Source organism: Nerophis ophidion, linkage group LG08 (genome assembly GCF_033978795.1).
Source record: "Nerophis ophidion isolate RoL-2023_Sa linkage group LG08, RoL_Noph_v1.0, whole genome shotgun sequence".
NCBI classification, from domain to species: Eukaryota; Metazoa; Chordata; class Actinopteri; order Syngnathiformes; family Syngnathidae; genus Nerophis; species Nerophis ophidion.
The window spans coordinates 28649053-28664582 of record NC_084618.1 but is presented as its reverse complement, the minus strand read 5'-3'; the positions used below and the strand labels follow the sequence as shown (position 1 = coordinate 28664582).

The 15530-nt window shown below is 39.7% G+C and overlaps 1 protein-coding gene across 1 annotated transcript; it reads left to right on the top strand.

Moving 5' to 3' along the window:
* Positions 1-689: 689 nt before the first annotated feature.
* On the top strand, positions 690-11340 carry LOC133557607 (myb-related transcription factor, partner of profilin-like). Its single transcript, XM_061908191.1, has 2 exons — positions 690-1272; positions 10434-11340. Exons 1-2 carry the CDS (start codon positions 831-833, stop codon positions 10862-10864), a joined length of 873 nt encoding a protein of 290 aa, XP_061764175.1. The 5' UTR covers positions 690-830; the 3' UTR covers positions 10865-11340.
* The last annotated feature ends 4190 nt before the right edge of the window (positions 11341-15530 follow it).

The window sequence follows — 15530 nt, the reverse complement described above, 5'->3', positions numbered from 1 at the left end:
AATTTAAAAAAATGTCACAGGGGGTACATCACTGAAAAAAGGTTGAGAACCACTGCTGTAGGGCAGTGGTCCCCAACCTGTGCCGCAGAAGAATTTTTTATTCATTTTTATTTAAAAAATAAATAAAAATAAAATAAATAAATATATTTATTATTATATATATATTTTTTTTACCAAATCAACATAAAAAACACAATATAAACTTACAATTAGTGCACCAACCACAAAAACCTCTCTTTTTCATGACAAAAACGTCCCTTTTTCACGACAAAGAAAAAAAAAAAAAAAAGGATCCATCCCCCTGGGCCGTGGGACAAATTATTAAGTGTTGACCGGTCCGCGGCCCGGGTATGGGCGGTTGATCCTATTTTTAATGTTTTCCCTTTGTCATGAACAAGGGAGTTTTTTGTGGTTGGTTCATTAATTGTAAGTGTATATTGTGTTTTTTTAGGTTGGTTTTTAATATATATATATTTTTTTTTTTAATAAAAATGAATAAAAAATTCTGCGGCCCGGTACCAATCGCGTGGTTGGGGAGCACTGCTGTAGGGTATTGCCAGGAAGGCTGCAGATCCGCTGTATTTCCACCAGGGAGTGCTAAGTTCACACCCACAGGGACGAGTGTCTGTCTTCCATTACGTCCTCAAACGACAACAAAGGCAAGCGCTTGTCTTCTATTAGGTCCTCAAACGTCATACAAGAACCTTATGGGCCGGATACCACGTGCTAAAAAGCGGGTGCAATCTGCGACGTCGCGGCCTCCGTATTGCGTGCGGACTGCCACAACTGCGCGGGCGTGCTAAAAAAAGGCGCAGATCGCCCAATGCAAGATGAGGAGTTTGCGTGTGCTGCCGGCGGCTGTAGCGGAAGGCCTGGTGGAGGAGAGCGGCCGCAAACGGAAGAGGAAGTTCGAGGCCGCCGAGCTGGCCGTCCTGGTGGAGCAGGCGGATTCATACGCGGATCAGCTGCAGCAGAGGGACCTCAGCGCCGCCGGGAAGCGAGCAATTTGGGACGCGATTTGCGAAAAAGTCAACGCTGTGAGCAGGACTAGGAGATCAGCGGAAGACGTCAAGAGGAGATTGCAGGATTATCGCCGGCGAACGCGAGAGAAGGCTTGCCTTAATAACATCGACGCAAATCATGGAGGAGGGGAGCCAGCAGAGGAGAAGCCGCCGTCCCCGGTTGAGGAAAAGGTCCACGTTTCCTTCCTGGATCAGCACATTGTTGGGATCGGGGGGTATGAGTCCTTGGAGCCGAACATCACAGACCAAGGTACGCCCATTAGTCATGTGTGATATCACTGATAGTCATCAGTACTGATCCGATACTGATATCATAACATCTAATGCAGGGGTCACCAACGCGGTGCCCGCGGGCACCAGGTAGCCCGTAAGGACCAGATGAGTCGCCTGCTGGCCTATTCTAAAAATAGCCCAAATAGCAGCACTTACCAGTGAGCTGCCTCTATTATTTTAAATTGTATTTATTTACTAGCAAGCTGGTCTCGCTTTGCTCGACATTTTTGATTCTAGGAGAGACAAAACTCAAATAGAATTTGAAAATCCAAGAAAATATTTTAAATATTTTAGAATATAGCATTATCACTTGTTTAAATGAAATCATTTATTTTTTTACTTTGCTTCTAATAACATTCAGAGAGACAATTTTAGAGAATAAATACAACGTTAAAAGTGGTTTTAGGATTTATAAACACATATAAATTTTTACCTTTTTAAATTCCTTCCTCTTCTTTACTTACAATTTAAATCAATGTTCAAGTAATTTTTTTTTATTTTTATTGTAAAGAATAATGAATCAATTTTAATTAAATTCGTCATTTTAGCTTCTGTTTTTTCGACGAAGAATATTTGTGAAATATTTCTTTAAACTTATTATGATTAAAAAAAATATTATGGCCAATCTACAAAATCTGTAGAATCAAATTTAAATCTTATTTCAAACTCTTGTGAATTTCTTTTAAAATTTTTATTACAGAAAATCTAGAAGAAAAAATGTATTTGTTAGAAATATGGCTTATAACCTATTTAAAACATGTCATCAAAATTAATTTTAATCAGGAAAAATTACTAATGATGTTCCATAAATTTTTTTTTTTTCTCAAAAAGATTCGAATTACCTAGTTTTTCTCTTCTTTTTTTTTCGTGTTTTCTCCTCTTTTAAACCGCTCAATTAAGCGTTTTTTTCATAATTCATTCTCTACAAAAAAACTTCCGTAGAAGGAAAAAAATGTACGGCGGAATGACAGACAGAAATACCCCTTTTTTTGTATATTTATCTTTTTCTATATATATTTATTGTGAGAAATCATTAAGATGATCAGTGTTTCCACAAAGATAAATATCATTAATTATTAATAATAACATAGAGTTAAAGGCAAATTGGCTATTTCTGGCAATGTATTTAAGTGTGTATCAAACTGGTAGCCCTTCACATTAATCAGTACCCAAGAAGTAGCTTTTGGTTTCTAAAAGGTTGGTGACCCCTGATCTAACGGGCCTGCCAAAATTTAGGGCGGTCGTGGATTTCAGGTTACATGTAATCCGAATTTAATAATGAGTTAAAAAAAAAACGAAATATGAGCTAAAATGAGAAACAATTTTCTCTATTCCCCGTTCAATGTTTGGACATATGGGTGCTTCGCGCATGCGCAATGTCTCTTTTCAGGGTCCTAGTCTGTGCCTGACCGGAACAACAACAAAAGGTAGTGTAACCTATTTTTATGGTTTTGCCTCTTTGTGATGTTAAGTTCCTGTTATACAGTATTTACCTTGAGCTCTTATTTTGAAGTTGAACAGAACGGAAATGATGTCATCTTGCAGTGGAGCAGAGCTTTGAAGACAAACTAAATAAAGCGGTCCTCGTGTAAAACTGTTGCTGTCACGCCAAATTTCTTCTCCCCCTACAAAAACCTCCCCCCCATTTACTTCCGGGGTCATGATTAACACAGATGTTTTGTTAACGCTATATTATAAAAATATAACACTATATTATAAAATACTGATGTTTTGTTAACGCTATACCATAAAAAATAAAATAAAAAAAACAATTTACGAACACAAGCGTTTCCCTACGTCATCCCATAGCTTGTTTGTAAAAAAATTTTTTTTATTTTTTTAAAATATTTTATAATATAGTGTTAATATAACATCTGTATTTTTATAATATAACATTATATTTCTATAATATAGCGTTACCTAAACATCTGTATTAATCATGACCCCAGAAGTAACTGGAGGGAGTTGTAGGGGGGAAGAAATTTAGCGTGACATCGCCTCCGTGTTTTACACGAGGACCACTTTCGTTTGTCTTCAAAACTCCGCTCCATTCCAAGATGACATCATTTCCATTATTTTCCCCTTCAAAATAAGTGCTCAAGGCATATACTGTATACCAGGAACTTAACATCAGAAAGAGGCAAAACCATAAAAATAGGTTACAGTAGTAGAGCAACACACACTGACCTGCTCGATAGAGAACCATCCATCCATCCACTTTCTGCCGCTTATTCCCTTTTGGGTCACGGGGGGCGCTGGTGCCTATCTCAGCTACAATCGGGCGGAAGGCGGCATACACCCTGGACAAGTCACCACATCATTGCAGGGCCAACACAGACAGATTTGTTCACAAAATACACTGTTGCCGTTTTCTTATTGTTTAATGTAAGACAAGAGTCATGTACCGTGTTTTTCGGAGTATAAGTCGCACCTGCCCAAAATGCACATCCAAGGAAAAAACATATCCAAGTCGCACTGGAGTATAAGTCGCATTTTTGGGGGAAATTTATTTGATAAAACCCAACACCAAGAATAGACATTTGAAAGGCAATTTCAAATAAATAAAGAATAGTGAATGATTAACCATAACGCATAAATAACCAACTGAGAAGGTGCCTGGCATGTTAACGTAACATATTATGGTAAGAGTCATTCAAATAAGTAACATATACAACATGCTACACGTTTACCAAACAATCTGTCACTCCTAGTCGATAAATCCGATGAAATCTTATATGTCTAGTCTCTTACGTGAATGAACTTAATAATATATTTGATATTTTACGGTAATGTGTTAATAATTTCACATATACAGTGGGGCAAAAAAGTATTTGTCAGAAAGGTTCCCAAACTCTGTGCTACCTTAAGAGACTATTGTGAGCAGTCCACCTTAAGAGCGGAAGGCATTGTGGGGCGCGCTTATTCATTCTAACCAAACATAGCACAGAGTGGTGAATGCCAGTCCTTTACATTTGCTGCCTGTATGTATGTATGTATATAAACATATATATATATATCTACAATTTGTAAGATTGTATAGCACTGCGGTACCTGGTGCATCACTGACGAATGTAAGTTCATTATATAGTTGTTTGGCGCGCAGCGTGCCTTGTTACAGCGTCTAGACAATGTATTTCATGTAACAGTCCTTTATCTCTTCAAAGAGAACATTTGGGACATTTTGTGCCTTTGTACATGTAAGCGAGCACCTTATCCTGGACGGCAGGTCACAAGCACCACATTTACGTGCCTTCTGTAGCGTACAGTGACACCTTCTGGTCTAGTTAAGACATTTAAGTTCAGTTAAATGTTGGTATGATGTTATTTGAGTGTTTAGTTTGATGCCATCCTGTAGTGTATATGGCAGGGCTTACTGTTTACTGGTGAAGCTAATGTGTACTAAATGCCAATTATTACTTGTGTATGCTATATTGTGTATCCATCCATCCATCCATCCATTTTCTACCGCTAATTCCCTTTCGGGGTCGCGGGGGGCGCTGGCGCCTATCTCAGCTACAATCGGGCGGAAGGCGGGGTACACCCTGGACAAGTTGCCACCTCATCGCAGGGCCAACACAGATAGACAGACAGACAACATTCACACTCACATTCACACACACACACACACTAGGGCCAATTTAGTGTTGCCAATCAACCTATCCCCAGGTGCATGTCTTTGGAAGTGGGAGGAAGCCGGAGTACCCGGAGGGAACCCACGCATTCACGGGGAGAACGTGCAAACTCCACACAGAAAGATCCCGAGCCTGGATTTGAACCCAAGACTGCTGGACCTTCGTATTGTGAGGCAGACGCACTAACCCCTCTGCCACCGTGAAGCCTATTGTGTATCCATGATATATTATTGCACTAAGGTGATATGTACTATTACTACGTAGGCTATGTTATTCTATACTAATTGGTTATGATGTTCTTATCTGTTTACTGCAGAACCACTAATACTTACCAGTGTTGTACCATTCAACCAATTCAATGTAACCTGCCATGCCTGTCAACCTGCCTACTAAACAAGTAAACTGCTAATATGCCAAACCAACTGTCCTGTCCATTGTGTCCTGACCGACGCCCCGGGGGCGAATGAGACTACCTTTATAGAACCATACAGTCCTTTATAACTCTCCATAACAGTATTAGAGTCAGCCATCGATTCTGCAAGTTCTCTATGGCGTCACATTAGTGCCAAAAATCCAAGCGAATAAAAACTGTTATCGCGCGCTGATTCTTAACTTCGCGCGCGCGACACCCTTTTGCGCGCGTGTGGTGCCATTTTGCGCGTGCTCGCTCCGTCTCGGTCTGGCACCTATCCTCGCGCTCTCATGTTTGTTTTGGCACTTTGGGGGCGGGAATAGTTGGACAGCCCCTTCTTTCTGATTGGCTCTAAGCGCTGTCAGTCAATGGCAACTTGGCGGCCATCTTACCTCAGGCAGCTGGCCCCGCCCTGTACATAGTCGGCTATTTAAATAACCATAACTTGCTCAGTTTTCAACTCATTTCCAAGCGGGTTGAATTGTTATAAATGTCAGGTTTTCATGGGGCTATCATGGCTGAACAAGTAAGTCTTACACTATTATCTCTCAGATTTAATTTGCCTAATGTATGGAGCTAGCTTTTTTTGTTTGTTTTTTTAAATACATATTTTTAACTCTGCCATCTGTACTGATCTGAGCTGATATCTAATTTTCCATAGTTTGAGTTGTTTGCAGAAACGTAAATACTTTTTATAGTAATATTAAAACCGTATTACTTAATTGTAGTGATAACCTGTCATTCAATATTCTACTAAAATAGTAATTTCAATCATAACATCAATAATTAGGCCCATATGCTAATCATGTGGTCCTGATATGAAGTACGCATAGATAAGTGGTTCGGGTAGACTCTGGTGTAAACTTAAAGTAGATAGAGGAAAGAAAATTAATAGTCCCCCATTGTGGCATACATTCAATATTTACATATACAAATATTAGAAAAAAAAATATATTTTTTTAAAACAGACAAGAGAGGAAAGAAAATATAGTTTCCATCATTGACTGACATCTGTGGACTGGTTGTATGTGTATGAAAAGAGAGATATTGATCATAAAACTTCATTAACTATGTGATGTTCTCTCAACAGATGAGACATTACCTTCTTCAAAGACTCTTCGAATTTCTTTGTGTCAAGATCAATATCTCTCTTTTCGTACACATACAACCAGTCCACACATGTCAGTCAATGGTGGAAATTATATTTTCAAATATGTTTTCTTTTCTTACTTGTCTGTTTTTAAAAAAATATATATATTTGTCATATTTGTATATGTAAATATTGAATGTATGCCACAATGTTGTACTATTAATTTTCTTTCCTCTATCTATTTTAAGTTTACACCAGAGTCTACCTGAACCCACTTATCTATGCATACTTCAAATCAGGACCACGTGATTAGCATATGGGCCTAATTATTGATGTTATGATTGCAATTACTATTTTAGTAGAATAATGAATGACAGGTTATCCCTACAATTAAGTAATATGGTTTTAATATTACTTTAAAGGGGAACATTATCACAATTTCAAAAGGGTTAAAAACAATAAAAATCAGTTCCCAGTGTCTCGTTGTATTTTTGGAAGTGTTTTTCAAAATTTTACCGGTCTCGGAATATCCCTAAATAAAGCTTTAAAGTGCCTTATTTTCGCTCTCTGCGAAGACACTGGCCATTTCCCTGTGACGTCACACAGTGCTGCCAATGTAAACAAACAATGGGAATACCACAGCCAGATATAGCGACATTAGCTCGGATTCAAACTCGGATTTCAGCGACTTAAGCGATTCAACAGATTACGCATGTATTGAAACAGATGGTTGGAGTATGAAAATATTGAAGAAGAAACTGAAGCTATTGAGCGAATAGCTATTGACGCTATTCATAGCCACAGCATGGCTGAATAGCTGTGTTAGCATTGCCGGTAAAATGTTCGGACCAAACGATCAGGACTTTCGCATCTTTTGACACTGGAGCAACTTAAATCCGTCGATTGGTAAGTGTTTTTTTGGCATTAAATGTGGGTGGAAGGAAACGTTGCAAATGCATCTGCAGGTTATCCATACATCTCTGTGTCATGTCTGTCTTAGCACCGCCGGTAAAATGTGGAGACACTCCCTTTACATTCAATGGGGGTCTGGCGGCAGACACTTTCGTATCTTCGGGCCAGTGGTGCAACTTGAATCCCTCCCTGTTAGTGTTGTTACACCCTCCGACAACACACCGACGAGGCATGATGTCTCCAAGGTTCCAAAAAATAGTCAAAAAAACGGAAAATAACAGAGCTGAGACCCGGTGTTTGTAATGTGTTGAAAATGAAAATGGTTGGTGTATTACCTCGGAGACGTCACATTCTGACGTCATCGTCTCCATCGCGATAAACAGAAAGGCGTTTAATTCGCCAAAATTCACCCATTTAGAGTTCGGAAATCGGTTAAAAAAATAAATGGTCTTTTTTCTGCAACATCAAGGTATATATTCACGCTTACATAGGTCTGGTGATAATGTTCCCCTTTAAAAAGTATTTAGGTTTCTGCAAACAACTCAAACAATGGACAATTTGATATCAGCCCAGATCAGTATAGATGGCAGAGTTAAAAATATGTATTTAAAAAAACAACAAAAAAGCTAGCTCCATACATTAGGCAAATTAAATCTGAGAGATAATAGTGTAAGACTTACTTGTTCAGCCATGATAGCCCCATGAAAACGTGATTTCCTTTCTTTTCAATCCCAGGGAACTGCCATGGACCTTTCATCATAGATATGAATAAACACTCCATGTTTCTCCATCTTACCTCAGACAGCTGGTTCCAATCATTTTATTGATGTCAATCAGAAAGGAGGGGCCGTGTAAGAATAACCGCCCACAATGTGCCAAAACGAAGACGACGCTCGCGCACATTGGCACCGCGCGTACGCAAAAAGGCGCCGCGCGCTCAAAGACACCTCATGCACGCAAAAAGGCGCTGCACGCGCGCACGAAGTGGAGAATCAGCGCGCGATAACAGTTTTTATGCGCTTGGATTTTTGGCACTAATGTGACGCCATAGTTCTCCCACTTAAAATGATGACAGAGGTCTGTAATTTTCATCATAGGTACACTTCAGCTGTGAGAGACAGAATGTGAAAAAAAAAATCCATGAATTCACATTGTAGGAATTTTAAAGAATTTATTTGTAAATTATTGTGGAAAATAAGTATTTGGTCAAACATTCAAAGCTCTCACTGATGGAAGGAGGTTTTGGCTCAAAATCTCATGATACATGGCCCCACTCATTCTTTCCTTAACACGGATCAATCGCCCTGTCCCCTTAGCAGAAAAACAGCCCCAAAGCATGATGTTTCCACCCCTATGCTTCACAGTAGGTATGGTGTTCTTGGGATGCAACTCAGTATTTTTCTTCCTCCAAACACGACGAGTTGAGTTTATACCAAAATGTTCTATTTTGTTTTCGTCTGACCACATGACGTTCTCCCAGTCCTCTGCTGTATCATCCATGTATCCATTTTGGTATAAACTCAACTCGTCGTTGTTTTTCTGCTAAGGCAGGGGTCGAGAACCTTTTTGGCTGAGAGAGCCATGAAAGCCAAAGATTTTAAAATGTATTTCCGTGAGAGCCATATAATATTTTCTAACAATGAATACAACTAAATGCATGCATTTTTTTATTAATAACATTTGTTGAGTACAATAAGTCTCATATTATTTTGATAAATTTTTTTTGTTCTAAAGCTAACCAATAATAAATAAAATACTTCTAATCAATAATGTGACTTCTTGAACAGGTGCGGTAGCAAATGGATGGATGGATTAAAATACATATATTTTGAACGTTATTTTTAACACTGTGATTGCCAGCAAAATTATTCATTACTTATCGTGTTAAGCAATGTCAGCTAAGATTTATCTGAGAGCCAGATGCAGTCATCAAAAGAGCCACATCTGGCCCGAGAGCAGGGGTCGGCAACCAGCGGCTCTGGAGCCGCATGCGGCTCTTTAGCTCCGCCCTAATGGCTCTCTGGAGCTTCTTCAAAAATATATGAAAAATGGAAACGATGAGGGGGAAAAAACATTTTTTATTTTAATTTGGTTTCTGTAGGAGGACAAACATGAAACAAACCTCTCTAATTGCTATAAAGCACACTGTTTATATTAAACATGCCTCACTGATTCGAGTATTTGGCGAGCGCCGTTTTGTCCTACTAATTTTGGCGGTCCTTGAACTCAACACAGTTTGTTTACATGTATAACTTTCTCCGACTTTCTAAGAAGTGTTTTATGCCACTTCTTTTTCTGTCTCATTTTGTCCACCAAACTTATAACCTTGCGCATGAATGCACAAAGGTGAGTTTTGTTGATGTTATTGACTTATGTGTGGTGCTAATCAAACATATTTGGTCATTGCATGACTGTAAGCTAATCGATGCTAACATGCTATTTAGGCTAACTGTATGTACATATTGCATCGATATGCCTCATTTGTAGCTATATTTGAGCTTATTTAGTTTCCTTTGAGTCCTCATAAGTCAATTTATATCTCATGACACTGTATGTAATATGGCTTTTATTTTTTTGCGGCTCCAGACAGATTTGTTTCTGTGTTTTTGGTCCAACATGGCTCTTTCAACATTTTAGGTTGCCAGCCCCTGCTCTAGAGCCATAGGTTCCCTACCCCTGTGCTAAGGGGACAGGACGATTGATCCGTGTTAAGGAAAGAATAAATGGGGCCATGTATCGTGAGATTTTGAGCCAAAACCTCCTTCCATCAGTGAGAGCTTTGAATGGTTGACCAAATACTTATTTTCCACCATAATTTACAAATAAATGCTTAAAAATTCCTACAATATGAATTCCTGTATTTTTTTTTCATATTCTGTCTCTCACAGTTAAAGTGTACCTATGATGAAAATTACAGACCACTGTCGTCATTTTAAGTGGGAGAACTTGCACAATCGGTGGCTGACTAAATACTTTTTTGCCCCACTGTAAGTCGCACCCCCGGCCAAACTATGAAAAAAAACTGCGACTTATATATATGCCAAAAAGTTCTAACCTGTTAAAAAATGTTTCTCTCTTTGTCTTGGACACAGACTCTTCATCGTATGACCGACAATCCCCGCCGCACATCTCCAATCAGCTCAGGTCCGACGCGTCCTCTTCAGCAGAGCCCCGACGGCGTCCAGCTGATTACGAAAACATCGATCAGGAGTTGCTGGAGCAGCAAAAAAAACTAACTGATGGCTTGCAGGCCATCGCCCAGGAGGTGAGGGCTGCGTCCAGTGCGGCGCAGGCCCTCCGCCGGGACACGCAGGACATCGCTGCGCACACCAGGCAGCTGGTCAATGCCGTGTCCGGGTTGACGATGGCGGTCAACGCCCTTGCAACAGTCGCGAGGTCCTTTAGTCGCAGTGGGCCTTCCACGGAGCAACAGGAGGACACTACAGAAGGAGAGAAGTCACGCAACCTGCGGAAACGCAATGCCCCGACTAAAGAATTTGTTCTAAAGAAAAGAAAGAAATAGTAAATATATTTTTTGTAAATATTGTCTATAGTTTTATGGTGACGGTAAAGTTTGTTTCAAAACATGCCACGTATAAGTTCATCTGTGCCTTTTTAGGTGCATTAAAAATGCATACCTTAACTGGCTTTTGTGAAGTGGTTTTGGTTCCTATTGGCCTCGTCTTCAGTCCTGCAGCTTCACACTCCATACTGCCATGTTATGACCACAGATAATAATGTGTGCCACCTTTTCTGGGTCTTACAGAAGCGCTCACCGAAGGTTATTTTGTGTCTGAATTTATGCAAGTGAATATTTTGCATTTGAATTTTGTGGACTGTTTATTTTTACATAAAATTATGCTGACAATTACAGTAAAACAAATTGGTGTAAAATTAGTGCTGCTTAAGAAAGGCAAGACCCACTTCCAGTCGATTAAAGGGGAACATTATCACAATTTCAGAAGGGTTAAAACCAATAAAAATCAGTGGCTTATTTTATTTGTTGAAATTTTTTTCAAAATTTTACCCATCCCGAAACATCCCTAAAAAAAGCTTTAAAGTTCCTGATTTTCGCTATCCATCCATCGTCCATTTTCCTGTGATGCCAATACGGATAGCACAGCAAGATATAGCGACATTAGCTCGGATTCAGACTCTGATTTCAGCGGCTTAAGCGATTCAACAGATTACGCATGTATTGAAACGGATGGTTGGAGTATGGAGGCAAATAGAGAAAACAAAATTGAAGAAGAAACTGAAGCTATTGATGCTATTTGGCCATGTTTGCCTTAGCTTCGCCGGTAAAATGTGCAGACCAACGATCGGAAGTTTCGCATCTTGTGACACTGGATTAAGTTAAATCCATCGATTGGTAAGTGTTTGTTTCAGAGGTGTGGACTCGAGTCACATGACTTGGACTCGAGTCGGACTCGAGTCATAAATTTGATGACTTTAGACTCGACTTGACAAAATGTAAAAACACTTGCAACTCGACTTAGACTTTAACATCATTGACCCGTGACTTGACTTGGACTTGAGCCTTTTGACTTGACATGACTTGCTACTTTCCCCCAAAAACCCAACGATTAAAAAGTTATTCAGGAGCGCTCCGTATCTTTTATTGTGTGCGCGTGTTTGTCAACATGTGTGAGATGACAGCCCGTGCGCTACCCGTCAATACAACAGCCAATCAAATTACATCCACGTTGTTTTCGTCACACAGCATTCAGCCAATCAAATTGCAGGAAAACCAACGAAGAAGAGCTTTCAAACAAGAATAAGTGAAGAAAATTATGCCATAAAGTGTTTCGTTCGGGTATTAAAAGTACGACTTGGTCAACAAAACAGGAATTGCCGTATGCAAAACATGCGGTTGGAAGAATACAGACGGAGACTCATCAATTTACAACTTCGTTTGACATTTGAAGTTGCACAAAGAAGGGTACGTTTTGGATGTAAACTAACGTTTATTGGCTGAGTAACGTGACTTTTATTTGCTGTGTAGTTAAATTAGTGAGGCTGTAAATTCGCTGCTAACGATATAACCATAGACATCTTTTAAGTAGACGCAGCATCGACCATTGCTGCTGACGAGACGCGGGGCCGCCATCTTGGAGTGGTGATCCGCTCCACTCAGGGCAATTCATTTGTCAGGAGCAATGAACTGTCTGCGCATTTAATTCATATTAACTCACTAAATACCACTTATATTCATGCGCTTTTTTGTCATACATGTAACTATGATAAAGGACACATGTCTTGGCGTGTTCATAATTTGCTTAACAGTAATATCAATCAATCAATGTTTATTTATATAGCCCCAAATCACAAATGTCTCAAAGGACTGCACAAATCATTACGACTACAACATCCTCGGAAGAACCCACAAAAGGGCAAGGAAAACTCACACCCAGTGGGCAGGGAGAATTCACATCCAGTGGGACGCCAGTGGCAATGCTGATTATGAGAAACCTTGGAGAGGACCTCAGATGTCACCGGGAGGGCATTCCAGAGTACTGGAGCCCGAACGGAAAACGCTCTATAGCCCGCAAACTTTTTTTGGGCTCTAGGAATCACTAATAAGCCGGAGTCTTTTGAACGCAGATTTCTTGCCGGGACATATGGTACAATACAATCGGCAAGATAGGATGGAGCTAGACCGTGTAGTATTTTATACGTAAGTAGTAAAACCTTAAAGTCACATCATAAGTGCACAGGAAGCCAGTACAGGCGTAATGTGATCAAACTTTCTTGTTCTTGTCAAAAGTCTAGCAGCCGCATTTTGTACCAACTGTAATCTTTTAATGCTAGACATGGGGAGACCCGAAAATAATACGTTACAGTAATCGAGACGAGACGTAACAAATGCATGGATAATGATCTCGGCGTCTTTAGTGGACAAAATGGAGCGAATTTTAGCGATATTAATATTAATAGAATATTCTTACATGCTATAAGTGACCAGACGTCTGAGATCAAAACTGGGAATATAATCCCAGAGAAGGGGAAAAAAACAGTCAGCTATTTTGAAGTTGAAGAAACAATATGATTAGGTTGTAAATACATGCGTATATCCTACATAAACAATGTATGAATACATTAGATATCTATATATCTTACGGACCTATAGACCAGAGGTTCTCAAATGGGGGTACTTGAAGGTATACCAAGGGGTACATGCTATTTTTTTAAATATTCTAAAAATAGCAACAATTCAAAATCCTTTATAAATATATTTATTGAAAAATACTTCTCCGGGTTGGGGAGGAGACCCTGCCCCAAGTGGAGGAGTTCAAGTACCTAGGAGTCTTGTTCACGAGTGGGGGAAGAGTGGATCGTGAGATCGACAGGCGGATCGGTGCGGCGTCTTCAGTAATGCGGACGTTGTACCGATCCGTTGTGGTGAAGAAGGAGCTGAGCCGGAAGGCAAAGCTCTCAATTTACCGGTCGATCTACGTTCCCATCCTCACCTATGGTCATGAGCTTTGGGTCATGACCGAAAGGATAAGATCACGGGTACAAGCGGCCGAAATGAGTTTCTTCCGCCGGGTGGCGGGCCTCTCCCTTAGAGATAGGGTGAGAAGCTCTGCCATCCGGGAGGAACTCAAAGTAAAGCCACTGCTCCTTCACATAGAGAGGATCCAGATGAGGTGGTTCGGGCATCTGGTCAGGATGCCACCCGAACGCCTCCCTAGGGCACGTCCAACCGGTAGGAGGCCACGGGGTAGACCCAGGACACGTTGGGAAGACTATGTCTCCCGGCTGGCCTGGGAACGTCTCGGGATCCCCGAGAAGAGCTAGACGAAGTGGCTGGGGAAAGGGAAGTCTGGGTTTCACTGCTTAGGCTGTTGCCCCCGCGACCCGACCTCGGATAAGCGGAAGAAGATGGATGGATGGATGGACGGAAAAATACTTCAACAAAATATGAATGTAAATGCATAAACTGTGAAAAGAAATGCAACAATGCAATATTCAGTGTTGACAGCTAGATTTTTTTGTGGACATCTTCCATAAATATTGATGTTAAAGATTTATTTTTTGTGAAGAAATGTTTAGAATGAAGTTCATGAATCCAGATGGATCTCTATTACAATCCCCAGAGAGGGCACTTTGATTTGATGATTACTTCTATGTGTAGAAATCTTTATTTATAATTGAATCACTTGTTTATTTTTTAACAAGTTTTTAGTTATATTTACATCTTTTTTTTCCCAAATAGTTCAAGAAAGACCACTACAATTGTGCAATATTTTGCACTGTTGTACAGTTTAATAAATCAAAACGTGATAACATAGTGCTGTATTTTACTTCTTTATCTCTTTTTTCAACCAAAAATGCTTTGCTCTGATTAGGGGGTACTTGAATTAAAAAAATGTTCACAGGTGGTACATCACTGAAAAAAGGTTGAGAACCTCTGTTATAGACTTTATCTCTATTGCTGCAACAGCAGAGAGTTTATTCTGTCTTGACACTTTATATTGATATTTTCTATTACATTCTTCCTTTAAATGATCATGTTTACAGTGATTGTTTTATATGTATTTTTCATGTATGTTGCTTTGGATAAAAGTGTCTGCCAAATACTTGATCATATATAAACACCTGAAAGTCTTTATTTTAGCTAACACCACCAATCTGTTTCACTGGATTCAGAATAAAACCAAATTCTGTCTTACTCAACAAAGTTAGTATTTGAATATTGTTACTTGAAGACTTATCTGTGGTTACAATAAAATGACAATGCATCATAATCAGCGGCGGCTGGTGAATTTTGTTTTAGGTGGGCCTGAAAGTTTGTAAACCAAATACCTGTAGGGGGATCATCCTCCCTCAGAAGATTTCTTTGTGATTTTCACATACAAATATTGTAGTTCTTTGCTCCTGCTTAACTCTGTGGTAATATTCTTTTCACAAAATACAACCAATAGTATGTTAATGTAAATTCTTACTTGTGAAAATTAATCCTCCAATTCCTATTTTCAACAGTCCGCTCAATTGAGCAGGAAAACACTGAATAACAGTCCAGCATCTTTGTTTTCTACCTGTCAACTGTCAGTTTAGGCTGCTTGCCGGCTCCTCATCACTACTTCAAGATGGCGGCCAAATTGCTTCCGTCATAGCACCCAATTCTGCGTCTACTTATAAGATGTCTATGGTTATAACGTCATTGCAAACACGCCAATCTGTTG

Excerpts from the sequence above, each read along its gene's own strand:
- LOC133557607 (XM_061908191.1), top strand. The coding sequence starts at position 831 with ATGAGGAGTTTGCGTGTGCTGCCGGCGGCTGTAGCGGAAGGCCTGGTG. Across the intron at positions 1,273-10,433 it reads GCCGAACATCACAGACCAAG|ACTCTTCATCGTATGACCGA; the intron begins GTACGCCCATTA and ends TCTTGGACACAG.